Source organism: Telmatherina bonti, assembly GCF_933228915.1.
Source record: "Telmatherina bonti genome assembly, contig: scaffold_209, whole genome shotgun sequence".
Taxonomy (NCBI): domain Eukaryota; kingdom Metazoa; phylum Chordata; class Actinopteri; order Atheriniformes; family Telmatherinidae; genus Telmatherina; species Telmatherina bonti.
In genome coordinates this window covers 17,334-40,000 of record NW_027634773.1, presented here as the reverse complement: position 1 = coordinate 40,000, position 22,667 = coordinate 17,334, and the positions used below count along the sequence as shown (strand labels likewise).

Genomic DNA, 22,667 nt, shown 5'->3' with positions numbered 1-22,667 from the left:
AAAATCAACTTGAATTGAACGTTTGTCTATATGGTATGAGATATTTGTCCACCTTTTTAAAAAAATTTTTGTTTTATTATAATTTTTTTTTTTTTTTTTTTTTTTTTTAAAAATTTATTTATCTGTATGGATACCAGGAGGCGCCCCCCCACCCCCCCCACCCCAAGTGTCTAGTTTCAAGGGCTAGGGTTAGCTTAGGATATAGGAAGTCAACAAGATTTAGCCAGTCATGGGTGGTATATATAGTTTAGATTTTTGCTGTTTCTATGTAATACAGGGGAGGGTTGGGGAGGGTCCAGAAAGTTACTTGTCATATGGTAATCATATCATGGAGGGAAAGTGGCAACATGGATCCACAGCTCTCTTTTTTTACTACGATGCAGGATAAACCTAGGGGTGTACGTTTTTGTTCATGGAATGTCAGTGGTGTTAATAATCCTATAAAAAGAAGTAAAATGCTCTCCCACCTGAAATCCTTGCAGGCAGATATAATATTTCTTCAGGAGACGCACCTGCTAAATGATGCCCATGGTAGATTGAGATGTAAATGGATAAGTCAAGTATATCACTCTAAATTTTCAGTTAAAGCCAGGGGAGTAGCAATTCTGATCCGTAAAGAATTCTGATCCTTTTAAACACTGCTCTACCTTAGCTGATGAAAATGGACGCTATGTGATGGTATTGGGGGAACTGCAATCGGTGCATTTAACGTTATTGAACCTATACAGCCCAAATCACGACGACCCAGAATTTTTTAGAGATGTTTTAGAATTGATCCCAAATATATCTAATACAAACCTAATTATAGGCGCAGACTTAAACTTTGTTTTTGACCCTTATATGGATAGATCTGGCACTTAGAGTATCCCCCCTCCAACTCATGTAATTTTGTGGAAACATATATGAAGAACATGAACCTAGTAGACATTGGGAGAATTCTCAACCAGTCAGGCAGAGAATACTCATTTCATTCCAAAGTTCATAACGTTTATAGCAGGATTGATTATATCCTAGTAGATGGGAGGGTGCTGCCATATGCTTCCAACCAAAATATCATAATATCATAACCTCCGATCATACCCCAGTTACCTTTTCTTTAAAATTGGATAAATATACAAAGTCCCAGAGGTATTGGAGGTTTAATTCTCTTTTACTTGAGAGTAAAAAATTCTGTGAATATTTGGAACAGCATATTAAGTTATTCTTTTACTCCAATGATAAGGATGATATTTTACCTGCGTTACTATGGGAGACCTTTAAAGGATACTTGAGAGGGTGCATTATTTCTTACCAATCCAGCACTAGAAAACAAAATATGGCTGAACAAAAAGCGCTGGAAGAGAAAATTAAACAATTAGACTTAGACAATGCCCAAAATCCGACAATGGAAAAACATAAAGATATCTCTGCATTAAAATACAAACTCAACAACTTGCTATCCGAACGAATAAATAGAACATTTTATTATACAAAACAAAGGCTTTTCGAATTTGGAGATAAACCACACAAATTGTTAGCAAGTCAATTACGTAAACTGGAAAATGATAGATGTATTCATAAAATAAAATCAGAATCTGGTGCTGTGTTTATACAAGACACGAGGATATCAATGCAGAATTTAAAATGTTTTATAAGAAACTATAGACATCTCAGAACAGGGCTCCTACAGGTGTAATGCAGTCATTCTTGGACTCCTGTAAATTGCCAGAACTGGACCAGGCTGTCCGCCAATACTTAGATCCAGAGATTACCAGATACAGAGATTACAGCTGAAGAAATCATACAATCCATTAAATTGCTCAAGAACGGCAAAAGTCCAGGACCAGATGGTCTAAGCAATGAGTTATAAAGACAATTTAGTGAGATCGTGGCCCCCTATCTTCCCAGAATATACAACAGGGTGAAAGAGGAGCGTACTCTTCCCCCTACTATGAACGAAGCCATTATTACTTTCATCCCCAAGAAAGGCAAAGACACAGAGAAAGTGGGGTCTTATAGCCCTATTTGTCTTTTAAACACAGACCGAAAGATCTTGACTAAAACCTTAGCAAGACGCCTCAGCACATGTATGGGTAAGATGGTGCACCCTGACCAGACGAGCTTTATGCCCAAGCAGAACTCATTTTATAATCTTAGACGTCTCTTTAACATCATGTATTCCTCTAGAAATCCCAAGGAGGAGTTGGCCATCCTTCTTTTAGACACAGAAAAAGTGTTTGACCAAGTCGAACGGTCATATCTGTACACTGTAATGGAGAAGTTTAAAATTGGAGAAAAGTTTATTGCTTGGGTTAAGTTATTGTGTAGTAACCCCAGTGCCAGGATATTAACCAATCATACCTTATCTTCACAATTTACACCTAACAGAGGATGCAAGCAAGGCTGTGTACTCAGTCCCTTACTATTCGCCTTAGCTCTGGAGTCACTTGCGCAAACTATCAGATCGCATATTGGTATACATGGATTTAATACGGCCTACACTTCAAATAAAATCTCGTTGTACGCCGATGACATATTATTGTATATAACCAAGCCAAAAAACACAATACCACAAATTTTGGAAGTAATTAATTTGTTTGGAACCTTCTCGGGATATAGAATCAACTGGGATAAAAGTGAATTAATGCCGATACAACTCAAAGATAGTGAATGGCTAAAACAATTTCCCTTTAAAATCACTGCAGAGAAATTAACCTATTTAGGAATTATAGTTACAAAAAAACTTGATGATTTGTTTGATGCCAATTTCATTCCTCTAATTGATAAGCTCAAAAAATGTTTAGAATTTTGGAAAATGCTTCCACTTTCCCTACTGGGGTGAGTTAATGCAATTAAGATGATTTTTCTGCCTCAATTTCTGTATCTGCTGCAAAATATATCAATACTCATAAATAAAACTTTTAAAAAAAATTAGACTCAATTACTCTACCATTTATCTGGTGGATACTGGTGCCTGCCATTGCGCTACCCCGGTGCAGACGGCACCTCGGATGGGGTTTCCACGACTAGTCCGTCTGCACTTAGCTTTCTTATTTAGATGTATCTAAAAATGGCGGTTGGAGGTATCTTTTTATATAATGTGTCTATCTGTGTATATCCTTAATGTCTGATTTTAAACTGTAAAACGCTTTGAGTTACATATTATGTTGGAAAAGTGCTTCATAAATAAAGTTTGATTAAAGTTTGATTGGAATTATAAAGCACGTAGAATTAAAAAAGAGCACCTGTGCAAATCTAAGGCAGATGGTGGCCTCGCCCTCCCTAACTTTATGGCATATTACTGGGCGGTATGCCTTCGTTCTATCTCCTTCTGGTTAGATGACACATTTTTGTTGTCTGATTGGTTGGAGATGGAAAGGGAGGACTGCCTGCCCTACTCGATAGGCGCAATTATATTCTCACCAGTTGCAGTTGACAAAAAATGGTACAGATACAATCCTATAATACACAATATAGTTAAAACATGGAAACAAATATTGAAGTACTTTAATCTCAGAAAAATCTCATTTCTACTACCCATAGCGTCGAAACCATCATTTGCGCCTTCGAACATGGATGGATTGTTTAATGCCCGGAAAGAGTTAGGGATTGTTAACATTGGGGACCTCTATATTAATGGGACTTTTGCATCTTTTGAAAAACTTAGGGGAAAATACGACCTACCTTGGACTCACCGTTTTAGATACTTTCAAATCAGGGAATATGTAAGGGATTCCAAAATGCGTCTCCCAATAAGCTAGATGAATGCCTGAAGCGTTGCATTGGTTCAGAACATACATTATCTATTCTGTATGATTGCTTGCAAGACCTCTGTATACCTGGTATGGTTTAAATAAAATCTGAGTGGGAGAGGGGATTTGGAATACAATTTACTGATAATATTTGGAAGTCTATCTTAGAATACGTTCATACCTGCTCTCTAAAGGCTAGACACCACCTAATTCAGTTTAAAGTGCTTCATAGAATTCACTATTCAAAAACAAAGTTACAAAGTTTATCGCACAGCTTTGTTTTGTGTCCTAAACTGCGAGATTATTGGGTTGACATTTTAATGTGTTCTCTAAAATACTTGAAGTACAGATACAACCTGAGCCTGGTCTAGTTATTCTGGGTAGTTTAGACAGATTGAGACCCCCAAGAGTAACTCAGCAACTTTTTTTGTCATATGGTTTGATCACAGCTAAGAAGCTAATTTTAATGTGTTGGAAGGAGACAAAGGTTCCCACACTGAAAAGATGGTTTATGGAACTGAAAGATACACTTCATTTAGAAAAGATCAGGCACTCCATTAAGGATAGAATAGAACCATTTGAAAAGATTTGGCGACCACTACTCTCCTTCCTGGAAAGGGAACGGACCCCCTGACCCTCTGAATCTATGTGTTTGGGGTTGGACTGGCTAGGGAGGGTGGCGTAGAGGGCACAGGTTTTTTTTTTTTGGTTTTTTTTTTAAGTTTCCTTAAGGGCTTTTTTCTTTCATTTATTTAATTTTTTTTTTTTTTACGTAGAGTACTTTGAATTTTGTATCCTTTTGTACCCTGCCTATTTCCCCTTTTTTTCTTTTTGCACCCATTCTTTAAATGAATAAAATAGCTATGGGAAAGGAGAATAGGAGTGTATAGTAGAAGGGGGGAGAAAGAAGGTGGGAAAAAAAAAGAAAAAAGGGAAAAGGAATATATAGATGAATTTCATGTAAGATTCTTGCTCATGATTTACCTTTTCCAAATAAAAAGATTTGAAACGAGGTTCTGAGGAATGAAACGGATACATGTAGGAAACCCGTCTGGGATGGCAGCTCCACTTTCCAGTCCTACCAGCTGCTGGACATGATCATTGTGTTGTACTCCACAGCGGGTTTCATCTATTCTCTGAACTCTGCTGTCTGGTTGTTCATCCAGTTTTTCTGGCGCCGGCGGACCCTGATGGCCAGGCCCATGGTGAAGGAAGCGGGGATGGCTTCGCTGCTTCTGGAGAATCCTTATTATATCCTTCAGAGTTCAGACTTACTGCTCTTCGGTCAGACGCTTTCCTAGATCTAATCAGTTAGTTTGCAGGTCCCAGATATGTGGATTACTGTTCACTCTGAGAATATGGATGGAAATCATGAAGACAGGGATTATGACTGATGATACAAACACAGTCTGCAGCTGCTGAAAGGAATCTGCTCTGAAAAACTGGTCCTTGTGTTTCTGTGATGCTCACACTGAGAAGATGTTTTTATTCCCTGACTGATTCTTCCACATGGCTACAGGAAACCTAAAGACCAGCTGTGAGTATCAACTCTTCCTTCAGCTGCTTCACACGACAAAACATTTAATCAAGGTGACATTTGTGGTTCTGTCAGGAGATTTGCACCTGACCAGGTGTGACTAATCTGTGTGTGTGTTTTAAAAGTTTATGTTTATATGCCAGATGGAGAGAAGCTACCAGTTTTCTCCAGCAGGGGGCGCCATGTTTCTCCCCGACTGTCCAGTAACATGAACGTTTTATCCGTTTTGGAAAACACGTAAACAGAAGACGGCGAGTGGCGACAGCCTGCTAAAATAAATAAATCCTCCACCATCACATGTTAAATCAACGGTGTGGACACAATTTGGATGTTTTGCTTTGAAGGTAAAAGGCAGAGCTGGACATGTGGAAAGCTGTTTGTCATGCTGCGGTAACACAACTGACGTTACTGCCCACCTAGCCAGACCCATCCGGAGGTGCAGAGCTGACAGCCAAACGTACTGCAGCAGCAAGACAACAGACTCAAGTCAGCCTTTTATAAGCAGTATATTCAGCTTCTGAACCAAACCGCTGCTTCAGACACATCGCTGCTGAATAAATCTGAAAACTGACAGTTGATTTTGGGAAATCTGACTTGTGATATAGTCTGTAAACCTAGTCATCATGCAAGTTTTTCACATGGTCTGCTGTTTAAAAAGCAAACTAAAAATCAGCTATACTGAGGAATCGCAATTTAAACCGAATCGGCATCCGAAATATTGTGACAAATCAAATTGAGAGCATATCGTCCCAGCCCTAACACTGCTTCGATGACGCTCTGTTTCAGGCTGTTATATATTGTTTCATGTTGCCTTGCTGGAAAAGATAAGACAGGTTCTGTATATAAACTTCCAGGAACTCCAGGACGGATTTATGGATGTGAGACAATAAATGTGGACCACAGTATTAGACAATGAAAAGACAAACTCTTAAACTGATCACTGTCAATGTAAAGGGGATTCTGAGTCCAGCTAAGAGGAGGCAGATGCTAATAAAAATTAAATGGGGGAATGCACAGATGGTGCTGTTACAGGAGATACTCTTCACCCCATCGGAACATGGAAAACTTCATGGGTTTTAATGGTATATCATTCCTTATATAAATCAGGCCACAGAAGAGATATAGCAACTTTGATTTCACAGCAAATTCCGTTTGAACAGGTTTCAGAGACATCTGACAAGGATGTCCTGTGGAGGTGATTTTATTATCCGTCTTCACCCACAACAGGATTCATTCATTCATTTCTTCAGGGTGTGGAGAACCACTGTAGTGGCATAAACTGAATTTCCTTTCATTCAGAAGGACACAAGTCCAAATCCCGGTGCTGGATCTTCATAAATCATATCAGATGGTTGTCCTTCTTGTCTTAATGCTGATCTATGTCTAAAAGATCTTGTGTGCTACTTCACACATGTAAATCTTTCCATTTCCCGTTCCTATGATAAGAACATTGATGATTCTGCTGGTGTAGTGGTAAAAGAAATGGGCTTTTGTTTAGATGTTCGTGGGTTCCAATCCCGATGCGTTATGATAAATTAAGTTGGTTAGCTGTTCTGCTTCTCCGAGTGGTGATGCAACTGCATATCGATCATTCCTCACAAAAAGGGCATTGACCTTTTCTTTTCTTTTCTAGTCTGTATTGGTCTTTCATGTCTTGAAAACTTTTAATCTCTTCCTTTTTTAGGAGCTCCCAGGAAATGGTAGGCCCATGTTCCCAACTTTTAAAACTCTTATCTGATCTGTTTGGGGTAAAATCAGAATCATATCCAACCCATCTTAATAATCTACTGGGGTTTCCAGGTTGTTTTTAGTGATTAATTCAAACCAAATGTTCAAAGATAAATTCATCTCCCTCGAGTTTGTTTTCTCAGATTTTTACCACCTCTCATGGCTTGTACGGGAAACCTGTCTATTGCGTTAGCCTCAATTGCTTTCCATCTGGATGTATAGGGAGGGTTGCATAGATTGACCAGTAATTTTATTTATGCTGCTTGGTAATAGCTCTGCAAACACAGAAGTGCAGTACCCCCTTTACCTTTTGGCAGCTGCAAAGTTCTATAGCTGATCCTGGGTTTTTGGCCCTGCCAGATGTACCTGGATGTCATATTGTCCCATTTCCTGAATTCATTTCCACTGTTAGACTCTGAAACAGGTACAGGACCCTTGGCAGCACATTCATTTTTATCACCCCCCCCTCTTTCTGTCATGCTCATATATGGTATCAAATTCCACCTGCTAATGTCCGATTTCATTTTTGGATTATCTGGTCATAATTTATACCTTTCAGTTGTCCTAAATCTTTTGATAATAACACCCCCATATATTGTAGTGAATTAGATTCCCAATTAATTTTTATAAATGTCTCTGATCTCTTGGGCTGGCCTGTAGTTTAGAGTGATGACCTGAGTTTTCTGTGGATTTATTTTATAGCTGGAGAGGTGACCATAGGTAAGGTAAGGGTTGACATAAGTGCAGGGAGGGAAGTATCTGGATTTGACAAATAAACTCATATCATCTGCGAATCAGGCTATTTTCTGTACCCCTCCTCTTATGTTTATACCTGTTCATTCTCTTTTATTCAGTTGCTTAAAGGTTCCAGAAAAAGAGCGAATAACAAATGACTTGCTGAGCAGCCCTGGCGGCAGCCTCGCTCTACAGTGAAAGAATTTGAAAGATTCCCATTGATCCTGATCCTAGCGATTGGTTTACTGTACCTGGACCTGCATACTAAACGTCTTATGGAATTGAAACCGCTCTAATGTACCCTATATCAAGTTCCACCACACAGTGGCTTTTTCAGCATCAGTTCCCACCAATAACATTTCTGTTTGTTTTTTGATTGCATGGTGCTTTCCATGTCTGATGTTGTGTTGCGTTTGTGTTTTATGAAACTTGTCTGGTCCAGCTGGATTATTCCTGGCAGAATTACATTCAGACTTCTGGCTAAAATGGCAGGAAACAATCTATAATCTTCATGAAGGACACTAATAGGTCTATAACTAGAACAATCCAGCTTGTCTTTTCCCTCCTTTGGAATAAATAAGTGGAGTCAACGGTACCCGAAGTGCCTTGTACCATTCTGCAGTGTACCCATCTCCACCCGGAGACTTATTGACCTTAAGATTTGAGATTGCTTTTTCTATTTCCTCCCCTATAATCTCAGCAGTCAGAGCGGCTACTTGTAAATTTAAGTCTCCAAAAATGGATGAATCTGGGTTGAATTGCTTGCTTTTGGTTGTGTATGTAGATTTTTCTAGTGAGCTTCAAAGCACTTCTTTATCTCTTCGGTTTTATTGGCAGATAAATGTGCGGGGGTCTCTAATTGCACTGACATGGTTTTTGGCCGGCTGGTTTTTCTATTTATAAGCTAGCGATTTTGCTGTCTTGGCCCAAACGTCATAGTATCCTTGTTTTGTGAACAAAAGTTTTTCCTGAATGTCCTGTGCATGAATCTGATTTATCTCTCCCTTCTTTTTTTAATTACCTGATTCTGTGTTCCCTGTTAAATCTACTAAATGTTCTTTTTCTAACCTTTTTAAGTCTGCTACGAATGTGCCAAGTTTAAACTGTCTTTGTTTTTAAATATGCCGAATTGTCTGTTATCTTCCCCCTCATCACTGCCTTACCCACAGCGCAGACGGGGACACCTCACCATTATCATTATCTTCTATACATGCTCAGTGCCTTCATTAGTTCTTCCTTCATGTGTCCTTTTAAAATACTTGAATGTAATCTCCAGGTTGCGGTTCTTTTCTCTCTACTCTAAACACAGTGTTAAATATGTGGGGCAGTGGTCTTATAAATCCTGACTCAATTATACATGAGGAAGTGATCAATGCTTGAGAATAGATTGTGTGCTGCTGAATAATAGGTCAAGTCTTTACCTGTGTTCTGCAGGTATTTCATGCATCCGAGCTGCAGCTAACCTGATTCAGATCAATGTGACGTATGCTTGTCTGAGCCCGGTGTGTTCCTGCAGGGACACCAGGAAAACCTGCAGGACACCGAGCCTTGACAACCGTGCCAGAATGTCATGTTTTGTGTTCTCTTTAGTTCCTGGTTTCCTGTTTTAGTTTTTAGTTTTCCAGGTTTGGTTCCCTGATGTCCAGTTTCCTGTTCATCAGCTCACCGGGACTCATTAGTTAAGTCGTTCCTCCTGTGTCTCGTTCTGTTTGTGTGTATTTATACGGCTTGGTTTCTGTTTCTAGTTGCTGGATCATTGTGTGTTACACCATGTTTACCAGGTTAGTTCTGACTTCAGTTGATTCCTAGATTAAAACCTCTAAGTTCTGCATCTCTGGCTCCCTCCTCCTGCATTTGGGTCCACGCCTCCACCACCCTTGTGACAGACCACGATTGAGGATCCCTGTCTTAGACTTAGACTTGACAATTGATTCCTTTGGCCTGTCTCTTTTTGGGAAATTAAAATTTCCAGCAGCTAAAAGGAAAAGTGGCATGCACATAAAAATCAAGTAAAAGAAACAAGTAAAAAATAAACGATAGTAAAATATACAAACAACTGTTGGTTCTACACTGAGGAAGCAGCAGAATACCACCCAACAGGCTGTTCTGGCTGCTGATGGGGACTGCCATTGTCCACCATATCCAGCAGTTTGTCCAAAGTCTTCAACTCTGCCACCGTCACCAGAGTCCAGCTTCATGCCGACCACAGAGCCGACTGGATGTGTCCTTTTATGCTGCTCCCCCTCTTCAAAAACACAGACAGTGATCACATGAAGGAACTCCCTCGGCAGATAATATGGCCGCAAGATAATTCAAGGTTCTGGGTTACACCAGCCATTGTTGGCATACATGACGAGTCCCCCACCATTACTTTTCTTGCTTGCTTTAGTGTCTCTGTTAGCTCTCCCTGCAGTGAATCCCAGCAGTTCCACGTTAGCATCTGGTACTATGTGGTTCAGCCATGTCTCCATAAAGCTGCTCTCCCAGTAGATATGCTGCTTGTTCAGTGCAGACAGCTCGCCATTCTTGTTCAGCAGCAAGTTCCCACTCTCCATGATGACGGAGGGAATCGATAGCTTGTAGCACCTCTGCTATCTCAGCCTTTAGCTTAACCCCAGCCTTGCAGCCCTGGGGTCGTCTCCTCAACTCTGCCGGGATGTATCCCGGCTCGTCCCTTTGATCGCAGAACCAGTAGTTCCTCCCATGAATTAGGAAACTGGCTCTTGGTTTCATTTTAAAGTTGAAAAAACACAATCTCTTAGTCAGAACAGTATTACAAACTCTGCAATACAAGCAATTATGTAAAATAAATATAAAATAAAATAAGAATCCAGAATATCAAAGTAAATTAGCCCAGCAGAACACAGCATCCGGAAACCATTCTGCTTGGTTCCAAGCTGGACAAAACAAACAATCATGTTGGATGCAACTCAGAGGAAGTCACAGCAACTTAACAAAAAAAACATTTTTTATGAACTGGTAATGTCAGAATTCCTTCACTGAAACCTCCTATATTCAGACTCCTGGCTCTACTCTTGATGCACAGCTTACAGACTTAGTGGGATCATACTAATGATCTCCGGAGAACACAGCTGGACCATATGAAGATCTGACACGGTCTCTTGGCTTAGTTTAGTCTTTTATTGGCTGTGTCCAAATGTCCACCCTGTTCCCTACATAGGGTCCTACACAGTGCTCCATTTTCTAGAGAAAAAAGTAGTGCACTCAAAATGACCCACAAGGGGAATACAGGTGCAGCCGGTACCCGAGGGGAATACAGGTGTAGCCGGTACCCAAGGGGAATACAGGTGCAGCCGGTACCCGAGGGGAATACAGGTGTAGCCGGTACCCAAGGGGAATACAGGTGTAGCCGGTACCCGAGGGGAATACAGGTGCAGCCGGTACCCGAGGGGAATACAGGTGCAGCCGCTACCCAAGGGGAATACAGGTGTAGCCGGTACCCAAGGGGAATACAGGTGTAGCCGGTACCCGAGGGGAATACAGGTGTAGCCGGTACCCGAGGGGAATACAGGTGTAGCCGGTACCCGAGGGGAATACAGGTGCAGCCGCTACCCAAGGGGAATACAGGTGTAGCCGCTACCCGAGGGGAATACAGGTGTAGCCGGTACCCAAGGGGAATACAGGTGTAGCCGGTACCCGAGGGGAATACAGGTGCAGCCGCTACCCGAGGGGAATACAGGTGTAGCCGGTACCCGATGGGAATACAGGTGCAGCCGCTACCCAAGGGGAATACAGGTGTAGCCGGTACCCAAGGGGAATACAGGTGCAGCCGCTACCCGAGGGGAATACAGGTGCAGCCGCTACCCGAGGGGAATACAGGTGCAGCCGCTACCCGAGGGGAATACAGGTGCAGCCGGTAGTCAAGGGGAATACAGGTGCAGCCGGTAGTCAAGGGGAATACAGGTGCAGCCGGTAGTCAAGGGGAATACAGGTGCAGCCGGTAGTCAAGGGGAATACAGGTGCAGCCGCTACCCGAGGGGAATACAGGTGCAGCCGCTACCCAAGGGGAATACAGGTGCAGCCGCTACCCAAGGGGAATACAGGTGCAGCCGGTAGTCAAGGGGAATACAGGTGCAGCCGGTAGTCAAGGGGAATACAGGTGCAGCCGGTAGTCAAGGGGAATACAGGTGCAGCCGGTAGTCAAGGGGAATACAGGTGCAGCCGGTAGTCAAGGGGAATACAGGTGCAGCCGGTAGTCAAGGGGAATACAGGTGCAGCCGGTAGTCAAGGGGAATACAGGTGCAGCCGGTACCCGAGGGGAATACAGGTGCAGCCGGTAGTCAAGGGGAATACAGGTGCAGCCGGTACCCGAGGGGAATACAGGTGCAGCCGGTAGTCAAGGGGAATACAGGTGCAGCCGCTACCCAAGGGGAATACAGGTGCAGCCGCTACCCAAGGGGAATACAGGTGCAGCCGCTACCCAAGGGGAATACAGGTGCAGCCGGTAGTCAAGGGGAATACAGGTGCAGCCGGTAGTCAAGGGGAATACAGGTGCAGCCGGTAGTCAAGGGGAATACAGGTGCAGCCGGTAGTCAAGGGGAATACAGGTGCAGCCGGTAGTCAAGGGGAATACAGGTGCAGCCGGTAGTCAAGGGGAATACAGGTGCAGCCGGTAGTCAAGGGGAATACAGGTGCAGCCGCTACCCAAGGGGAATACAGGTGCAGCCGGTAGTCGAGGGGAATACAGGTGCAGCCGCTACCCGAGGGGAATACAGGTGCAGCCGCTACCCGAGGGGAATACAGGTGCAGCCGCTACCCGAGGGGAATACAGGTGCAGCCGGTAGTCAAGGGTACTGGCTGCACGGTCTTCATTTGCATTGAGTTCACCAGATGACATGCCATGGGCTGTGACAGTGTGGAGATGATCAGCAATGTTTGGGATGAATTAATGGTCACAACTGTTTCTCTAAAATGTTTCAGACGATCCAGTCTAAAGAACGTGTCAGACCTGTTTGTGATGGGGGGGGCTCTGATCCTGGAGTCGATGGTGGTCCTCCGGTGGCTGGAGAGAGAAGGATACTGGCCGCTGGGAATGACTGGTATCTCCATGGGAGGATATGTGAGTATATCAGGAGCAATGAGGATTTTAACCTGCTCAACCTTCATTTAACTTATCTTCAGAGTTCTGATTTGTTCAGCTGGTTCTGACTGATCATGTTTATTGATCTGTCCACAGTCAGCTATGTTCAGCTCACCACTGCAGGTCACTTCCACAGATACAGTCCAACTGGACCCCATCCAACAGAGTTCGATTGGCTTCGTCCCAATACAGTATATGTCGTTTTGAATTTTTCTCTGAAAAACTGTAAAAGATAAATTCAACATGATCATACATTAAAATGCCAGTAAGATTTAAGTAAACTGCTAAATTTAAGGTCATGTTTTGTATTTTGACCCGGGATCTGCTCTCATGAACATTTAATAAAAAAACAGTTTTCTGACCATTAGATTAGGGTGATAAATCCCAACAGCAACCCCAGTCACCCCGAGAAGATCCGGTTTGTTTATTTTCTATAATTACTCTTTATCTTAAAGGGATAGTGTGTAAGTTTTGACCACTAGGGATGCTAAACCTGTGACTTCTAAAAGGCCACACAACACTGTTTAAATGAAATAGTCTTTACCATAAAGTATAGTTTTGAGTATCAAATGAAGTAGTAACTTTGGCACAACTCATATCAATAACTTATTGTTATGAAAACACCAGCAGTAGCCGTTAGCTTATGGGACATGACAGCAGTACTGCTTCCTATTAAACAGTGTATGAAAACAATAACTCTAAACCAGGCCAGTTGCTCATAGTTCTGGCCTGGTTTATTGATATTTGCACGAATTACAGAAAAATGCATTGCATGCAATTCAATTTAATTCAATTCAGCTTTATTTGTACAGCGCCACTTCACAACAATGTTGTCACAGGACACTTTACATACACATCATTTCGAGCCGATTCATACATATCCTATAATAGAAACCAACTGATTGCATCGAGTCATGACTTGGATCCAATCCTCCATCCTGAGCTGCACGAGGCGACAGTGGGAAGGAAAAAACTCCCCTTTAACAGGAAGAAAACCTCCGGCAGAACCCGGCTCAGGGAGGGCAGCCATCTGCCTCGACTGGTTGGGGTGGAGAGGACAGGAAAGACAGATCAACATGTACAACTGCACTTATTCAGGAAGACCTGCGGAAAAAAGGAGAAATATGTTAGAGACGGCAATATTGGCATATATTTATACATTAATACATTAGAGAAATAGAGCGAGGTACTTCTCAGTGCATCTACGTTTACAGCGTTTACACCCGCGAGGAGGTGGAGGAGTGGTTTACACCCGCGAGGAGGTGGAGGAGTGGTTTACACCCGCGAGGAGGTGGAGGAGTGGTTTACACCCGCGAGGAGGTGGAGGAGTGGTTTACACCCGCGAGGAGGTGGAGGAGTGGTTTACACCCGCGAGGAGGTGGAGGAGTGGTTTACACCCGCGAGGAGGTGGAGGAGTGGTTTACACCCGCGAGGAGGTGGAGGAGTCGTTTACACCCGCGAGAAGTTGGAGGAGTCGTTTACACCCGCGAGGAGGTGGAGGAGTGGTTTACACCCGCGAGGAGGTGGAGGAGTGGTTTACACCCGCGAGGAGGTGGAGGAGTGGTTTACACCCGCGAGGAGGTGGAGGAGTGGTTTACACCCGCGAGGAGGTGGAGGAGTGGTTTACACCCGCGAGAAGTTGGAGGAGTCGTTTACACCCGCGAGGAGGTGGAGGAGTGGTTTACACCCGCGAGAAGTTGGAGGAGTGGTTTACACCCGCGAGGAGGTGGAGGAGACGTTTACACCCGCGAGGAGGTGGAGGAGTCGTTTACACCCGCGAGGAGGTGGAGGAGTCGTTTACACCCGCGAGGAGGTGGAGGAGTCGTTTACACCCGCGAGAAGTTGGAGGAGTGGTTTACACCCGCGAGGAGGTGGAGGAGACGTTTACACCCGCGAGGAGGTGGAGGAGTCGTTTACACCCGCGAGGAGGTGGAGGAGTGGTTTACACCCGCGAGGAGGTGGAGGAGTGGTTTACACCCGCGAGGAGGTGGAGGAGTGGTTTACACCCGCGAGGAGGTGGAGGAGTGGTTTACACCCGCGAGGAGGTGGAGGAGGCGTTTACACCCGCGAGGAGGTGGAGGAGTGGTTTACACCCGCGAGGAGGTGGAGGAGTGGTTTACACCCGCGAGGAGGTGGAGGAGTGGTTTACACCCGCGAGGAGGTGGAGGAGTCGATTACACCCGCGAGGAGGTGGAGGAGTCGTTTACACCCGCGAGGAGGTGGAGGAGTGGTTTACACCCGCGAGGAGGTGGAGGAGTCGTTTACACCCGCGAGGAGGTGGAGGAGTCGTTTACACCCGCGAGGAGGTGGAGGAGTGGTTTACACCCGCGAGGAGGTGGAGGAGTGGTTTACACCCGCGAGGAGGTGGAGGAGTGGTTTACACCCGCGAGGAGGTGGAGGAGTGGTTTACACCCGCGAGGAGGTGGAGGAGTGGTTTACACCCGCGAGGAGGTGGAGGAGTGGTTTACACCCGCGAGGAGGTGGAGGAGTGGTTTACACCCGCGAGGAGGTGGAGGAGCCGTTTACACCCGCGAGGAGGTGGAGGAGCCGTTTACACCCGCGAGGAGGTGGAGGAGTCGTTTACACCCGCGAGGAGGTGGAGGAGCCGTTTACACCCGCGAGGAGGTGGAGGAGCCGTTTACACCCGCGAGGAGGTGGAGGAGTCGTTTACACCCGCGAGGAGGTGGAGGAGTCGTTTACACCCGCGAGGAGGTGGAGGAGCCGTTTACACCCGCGAGGAGGTGGAGGAGCGGTTTACACCCGCGAGGAGGTGGAGGAGTCGTTTACACCCGCGAGGAGGTGGAGGAGTGGTTTACACCCGCGAGGAGGTGGAGGAGTGGTTTACACCCGCGAGGAGGTGGAGGAGTGGTTTACACCCGCGAGGAGGTGGAGGAGTGGTTTACACCCGCGAGGAGGTGGAGGAGTGGTTTACACCCGCGAGGAGGTGGAGGAGTGGTTTACACCCGCGAGGAGGTGGAGGAGTGGTTTACACCCGCGAGGAGGTGGAGGAGTGGTTTACACCCGCGAGGAGGTGGAGGAGTGGTTTACACCCGCGAGGAGGTGGAGGAGTCGTTTACACCCGCGAGAAGTTGGAGGAGTCGTTTACACCCGCGAGGAGGTGGAGGAGTGGTTTACACCCGCGAGGAGGTGGAGGAGTGGTTTACACCCGCGAGGAGGTGGAGGAGTGGTTTACACCCGCGAGGAGGTGGAGGAGTGGTTTACACCCGCGAGGAGGTGGAGGAGTGGTTTACACCCGCGAGAAGTTGGAGGAGTCGTTTACACCCGCGAGGAGGTGGAGGAGTGGTTTACACCCGCGAGAAGTTGGAGGAGTGGTTTACACCCGCGAGGAGGTGGAGGAGACGTTTACACCCGCGAGGAGGTGGAGGAGTCGTTTACACCCGCGAGGAGGTGGAGGAGTCGTTTACACCCGCGAGGAGGTGGAGGAGTCGTTTACACCCGCGAGAAGTTGGAGGAGTGGTTTACACCCGCGAGGAGGTGGAGGAGACGTTTACACCCGCGAGGAGGTGGAGGAGTCGTTTACACCCGCGAGGAGGTGGAGGAGTGGTTTACACCCGCGAGGAGGTGGAGGAGTGGTTTACACCCGCGAGGAGGTGGAGGAGTGGTTTACACCCGCGAGGAGGTGGAGGAGTGGTTTACACCCGCGAGGAGGTGGAGGAGGCGTTTACACCCGCGAGGAGGTGGAGGAGTGGTTTACACCCGCGAGGAGGTGGAGGAGTGGTTTACACCCGCGAGGAGGTGGAGGAGTGGTTTACACCCGCGAGGAGGTGGAGGAGTCGATTACACCCGCGAGGAGGTGGAGGAGTCGTTTACACCCGCGAGGAGGTGGAGGAGTGGTTTACACCCGCGAGGAGGTGGAGGAGTCGTTTACACCCGCGAGGAGGTGGAGGAGTCGTTTACACCCGCGAGGAGGTGGAGGAGTGGTTTACACCCGCGAGGAGGTGGAGGAGTGGTTTACACCCGCGAGGAGGTGGAGGAGTGGTTTACACCCGCGAGGAGGTGGAGGAGTGGTTTACACCCGCGAGGAGGTGGAGGAGTGGTTTACACCCGCGAGGAGGTGGAGGAGTGGTTTACACCCGCGAGGAGGTGGAGGAGTGGTTTACACCCGCGAGGAGGTGGAGGAGCCGTTTACACCCGCGAGGAGGTGGAGGAGCCGTTTACACCCGCGAGGAGGTGGAGGAGTCGTTTACACCCGCGAGGAGGTGGAGGAGCCGTTTACACCCGCGAGGAGGTGGAGGAGCCGTTTACACCCGCGAGGAGGTGGAGGAGTCGTTTACACCCGCGAGGAGGTGGAGGAGTCGTTTACACCCGCGAGGAGGTGGAGGAGCCGTTTACACCCGCGAGGAGGTGGAGGAGCGGTTTACACCCGCGAGGAGGTGGAGGAGCGGTTTACACCCGCGAGGAGGTGGAGGAGTCGTTTACACCCGCGAGGAGGTGGAGGAGTCGTTTACACCCGCGAGGAGGTGGAGGAGTGGTTTACACCCGCGAGGAGGTGGAGGAGTGGTTTACACCCGCGAGGAGGTGGAGGAGTCGTTTACACCCGCGAGGAGGTGGAGGAGTCGTTTACACCCGCGAGGAGGTGGAGGAGTCGTTTACACCCGCGAGGAGGAGGTGGTGGAGTCGTTTACACCCGCGAGGAGGTGGAGGAGTCGTTTACACCCGCGAGGAGGTGGAGGAGTCGTTTACACCCGCGAGGAGGTGGAGGAGTGGTTTACACCCGCGAGGAGGTGGAGGAGTGGTTTACACCCGCGAGGAGGTGGAGGAGTCGGTTACACCCGCGAGGAGGTGGAGGAGTGGTTTACACCCGCGAGGAGGTGGAGGAGTCGTTTACACCCGCGAGGAGGAGGTGGTGGAGTCGTTTACACCCGCGAGGAGGTGGTGGAGTCGTTTACACCCGCGAGGAGGTGGAGGAGTGGTTTACACCCGCGAGGAGGTGGAGGAGTCGTTTACACCCGCGAGGAGGTGGAGGAGTGGTTTACACCCGCGAGGAGGTGGAGGAGGAGTCGTTTACACCCCTCCTTGTGTTCCAACTTCAATAACTTTATGCTGCTTACAGTTACAATACATCTGAAAGCTGAGGGTAAAACTTTAGAGTGTTTTCTTTATAAAGAGACCATGCTTTTGAATCTACTCCAAAGGGTTCAAGAACAGCAGCTACTTTAATTACGGTATGTCTGTTTCAGGCGTTTTTGGCATTTTAGGGGGGTGACTGTTAAGGGGTTAAGTAGGATTCAATGTCACCTGCTCTGGCACCTGGAATGCATTCGACTACAATTCCCGGAGTATCTATCGCCACGATTCTAACTATGGAGCGCAATCTTACATTTCTCACAACTGAGTCTCCAATTATCAGAGTCGTTGGAGAGGAGTGTGACGGAGGCTTTACCTGAGGTGGCGGCGGTGATGTAGCGGGTCGGGCAGCACGGTGGGTGGTGGTTCGTTTCAGAGCCGGGGTAAAGGACGGCTCTGACCTTCAAGCCTTACTGCGGAGCTGTGATGCAAACCATCACAGCTTAGGCAGAGTGTTTAGGGAACCACGTTAGCTTTGGTCTGTAGCTGATTAGCTTTAACTAGCCGCAATTAGCTTCTGCTAAACATGAAAAAAAGACGAATCCTGCAACTTTCTGCAACTCATTGGTTGCTAACTGCCATTGTTCTGAATAGACGCTGCTGAAAGATGTGAATAAGTTCATCACATGTTGCTATGTTTGCACAACAGCAAAGAACAAACTTAGCAGTTGATAACACACAGAATGGTCTTTACATCCACACTGTGCTTTCATCATGCTCCAACCAAACAATTCTGTGCCAAAGTGGACTCGTGTCTTTCTCTTTCTGGCCTCCTCTGACACCGTTTTCACCTTCGTTCAACAATGACAAAGGTTGAAAGAGGAATGGGGGGGGTTAAACACGGTTTCCCTTTAAATATTGTTTCATTCAAATAATTTATACTCATTCTTTTATTTAATGATTTAATGAATTTCTATTTTGATCACAACAGAAGTACTCTAAGGTCCCCTTTCCTCCAGAACGGCCTCATAAGGACTATACAGACTGATCTTCTTTATCTTATTGACATGTAATTACGTCGTGTCTGTACATGTCCTGCTGTGTGCCCACAGCTACACTCCCACCAGCAAACACAGCACATGTTGTAAACTGTCACATCAACCACCTGTAAAATGAAGAAAGTCATTCAGTTTCAGATCAATAGGAAGATTAATAGTAAGAGCATGCAGAAGAGTGTTCATGCCCCTCCATAGGAAAACACAGACAGCTGAACAATCGGTCTCCTTGTTACTTCAGAGACGTGTTACTGCTGGACGTCTTCCATTCAGTTTCCATCAGATAACCATGGTAAACTTCTAGCAAGCTGCAGGATATTATGCCCCCATCTTCCTGACTCTTCTAAAACAACAGCTGCTGAAAGAGAGAGAAGCTAAACTATGAAGAAAATCACATGGAGGTGCTTAAAACACAGTTTGTACTCAATGTTTGCAATAAAACCATTTTATATATCTTCTGTAAACCTTTACATGGAGCGTATTCCACATGTGGACCAGACCTGTTCCACTTAGTCCCAATAAAACCCATCTTATCATTCACTTTGGTTTATATGAAAATAGATTTATATGAACTGTGTTCATATATAGATAATAATGTGGTTCAGTATGGCTTCGGAACCAGAACCAGAAGGAGAAAACCTCCATCAGAACCAGAACCAGGAAGGTTCTGATGGAGGTTCAAGCTTTGTCTTATGAGACATGTTCTGTTGTCTCAGAATGTTAACACAGCGTTTAACAACCATGTCTTCTCATCGCTGCATGTCTGACGTGCTACGTGTCTGACTCGTCTCATTAAAGCGGAGTTTCTGTCTGAGGCCCTGTGCACACGTAGCCGGTTTCCCACAAAACGAGCACGTTTCCACCGATTTAGCTTGTCGTCCACATGAAAACAGATTTCTGCATGAATAATTTTTATTTTAAAAAACTTCAGGCCAAAGTGAAGATGTGTGAATACTTCGTCTGCATGTGGACATACAGTATATAACCGGGTTTTAGGTTCTGTAACGTCACCGTCTGTACCACAAAGTACCATGACGTCACGTGTCGACCTTTGTTTTCAACAACATGGATGTCCTCAGAACTGTGTTGGCGTTATCTGTTGTCCAGGTGCTTTCAGTGTGTTTTCACACTGCTGTCAGTACATCTCCATGTAGACGACTGAAGACAAAGGACGACATGAAGGTGCCACTTAGGATTCTGGTGATCTGTGGGAGTCTTGATGTAGCGGCCCCGAATAGTCCCTGTCCCCAGTGGGCTTTGGTTGTGTTCTTTTTCTGTCAGGATTTGTGGTGTTTCGTGGTGTGAACCAACTAGGGTTGTTTTGTGGACATTGTGTTGGTTGAATATTAATCTTTTTTGTTTATACCAATTTTTTTTTTATGTCTTTAATATTGCTGCCCCTTTTCCCCTAGCAGAGTTGGGGTTTGTAACATAGGACATAATGCAATGTGTTTTACTCAACCAGGGGGGAGGACTGGGAACTGTGGTTCCAGAGTCCATATGATGTTCCTTCTGTGTCTTTGTTTCCAGATGGCATCCTTGGCAGTGACCAACTGGCCGAAACCCATTCCTCTGGTCCCATGCCTGTCCTGGTCCACAGCCTCCAGTGTCTTTACCACGGTAAGGTTTGCAGGTGATTGACACTTTGTATTTCTCCTTCCTCACAGCTCTGGTTCCTGATTTTTTCTGCTGTAGTTAATAACATTCCATTTATCTTGAAAAGCCTGCTTTGCTGCCTCTTCCATATTCCGGCATGTTTACCAAGATGTTTAACGGGAAGTGGATCATTTCATTCTTCAACCCAACAGCTACTGGCTGGTAAAAGGGTCTTCTGGTTGGTTGAAGTGCTGGAACCTGATTGGGGGTGGTGTGGGCCATTCACGGGGCGGCTGTAGCTCAGGAGGAAGAGCAGTTGTCCTTCAACTGGAAAGTTGGGTACTCGATTCCAGGCTTCCCCTAACAGGCCGAAATGTCCTAGGGCAAGACCCTAAGCTGCCCCCGTATGTGCCTATCGGGGTATGAGTGTGTTGGATGAGTGTGTGTGTGTGTGTGTGTGTGTGTGAATGGGTGAATGTGACAAGTAGTGTAAAGCGCTTTAAGTGGTCTGCATGACTAGAAAAGCGCTATAGAAGTCCATTTACGGTGCTACACTTAGTTCTTGTCTCCTCACCTTCACCTGTGTGATTAGAAATATGACTTCTTCCAACTGATTTCTGGAGGGAAAAGATGTGTTTTCTGTGAGTTATGCTGCAGACACTATCATTCTGTTCTTTTCATATGAAGTAATTTCATTCATAGTTCTGCTCTAAAGAGAAGCTGATGTAGGGAATGAAAAGAAATATTGTCATCAGCAGTTTACCAACAGTAAGGCAAAGCTCTTTGGTTGGGTTACAGCTAAAACCCAATAAACGTGTGACTGAGTACTGCTCTCGTACTACTTTTACAATTTAAACTGTTCATGAAACCGAATACTCTAGAAAAAGGTTACAGAACACAGTTCGGCCTGGTGCAAATAGGTGATGGAAACAGTGATTAAAATAGAAAGGAAACTTTGGTACTTTCACTCTGGGACTGGTACTTGGTGGTTTAATTCTGGGACTGGGTGACTGGTTGATTCTTATGTGCAGGGCGTGCTGAGTAAAGCTGTGAACTGGACCAAGCTGGAAAAAGAGTATGCTGTAAATTCTGTGTATGAAAAGGAGATAATAAAGCTGCTGGAGTACTGTGGGGTATGTTATCCTAAAACCTTCCTTATGTTTGTCGCTGTTGTCATCTGTTAGAACGTGCTGACACATTAAAACTGTTTAAATCTGTTAGAACGTGCTAACACATTAACACTGTTTAAATCTGTTAGAACGTGCTACCACATTTACACTGTTTTAATCTGTTAGAACGTGCTAACACATTTACACTGTTTTAATCTGTTAGAACGTGCTAACACATTTACAGTTTAAATCTGTTAGAACGTGCTAACACATTTACACTGTTTAAATCTGTTAGAACGTGCAAACACATTTACTGTTTAAATCTGTTAGAACGTGCTAACACATTTGCAGTTTAAATCTGTTAGAACGTGCTAACACATTAACACTGTTTAAATCTGTTAGAACGTGCTAACACATTTACAGTTTAAATCTGTTAGAACGTGCTAACACATTTAAACTGTTTTAATCTGTTAGAACGTGCTAACACATTTACATTGTTTAAATCTGTTAGAACGTGCTAACACATTTACACTGTTTAAATCTGTTAGAACGTGCTAACATATTTACAGTTTAAATCTGTTAGAACGTGCTAACACATTTGCAGTTTAAATCTGTTAGAATGTGCTAACACATTAACACTGTTTAAATCTGTTAGAACGTGCTAACACATTTACAGTTTAAATCTGTTAGAACGTGCTAACACATATACAGTTTAAATCTTAGACCGTGCTAACACATTTACACTGTTTTAATCTCTTAGAACGTGCTAACACATTTACAGTTTAAATCTGTTAGAATGTGCTGACACATTTACAGTTTAAATCTGTTAGAACGTGCTAACACATTTACATTGTTTTAATCTGTTAGAACGTGCAAACACATTTACAGTTTAAATCTGTTAGAATGTGCTAACACATTAACACTGTTTAAGTCTGTTAGAACGTGCTAACACATTTACAGTTTAAATCTGTTAGAACGTGCTAACACATTTACAGTTTAAATCTGTTAGAACGTGCTAACACATTTACACTGTTTTAATCTGTTAGA

General features: G+C 45.2%; 1 protein-coding gene across 1 annotated transcript in view; it reads left to right on the top strand.

Annotated features, from left to right (window-relative positions):
• Positions 1-21,644, top strand: part of LOC306774255 (protein ABHD18-like) — a gene marked incomplete at its 3' end in the record, with an annotated part of 23,404 nt that extends 1,760 nt beyond the window's left edge. The window contains exons 2-6 of the mRNA XM_079264253.1: positions 4,898-4,984; positions 5,243-5,268; positions 12,673-12,811; positions 20,446-20,535; positions 21,543-21,644. Coding sequence (XP_079120379.1) covers positions 4,922-4,984; positions 5,243-5,268; positions 12,673-12,811; positions 20,446-20,535; positions 21,543-21,644 — 420 coding nt within the window. The remainder of the gene's footprint in view (positions 1-4,897; positions 4,985-5,242; positions 5,269-12,672; positions 12,812-20,445; positions 20,536-21,542) is intronic.
• Between the last annotated feature and the right edge of the window lie 1,023 nt (positions 21,645-22,667).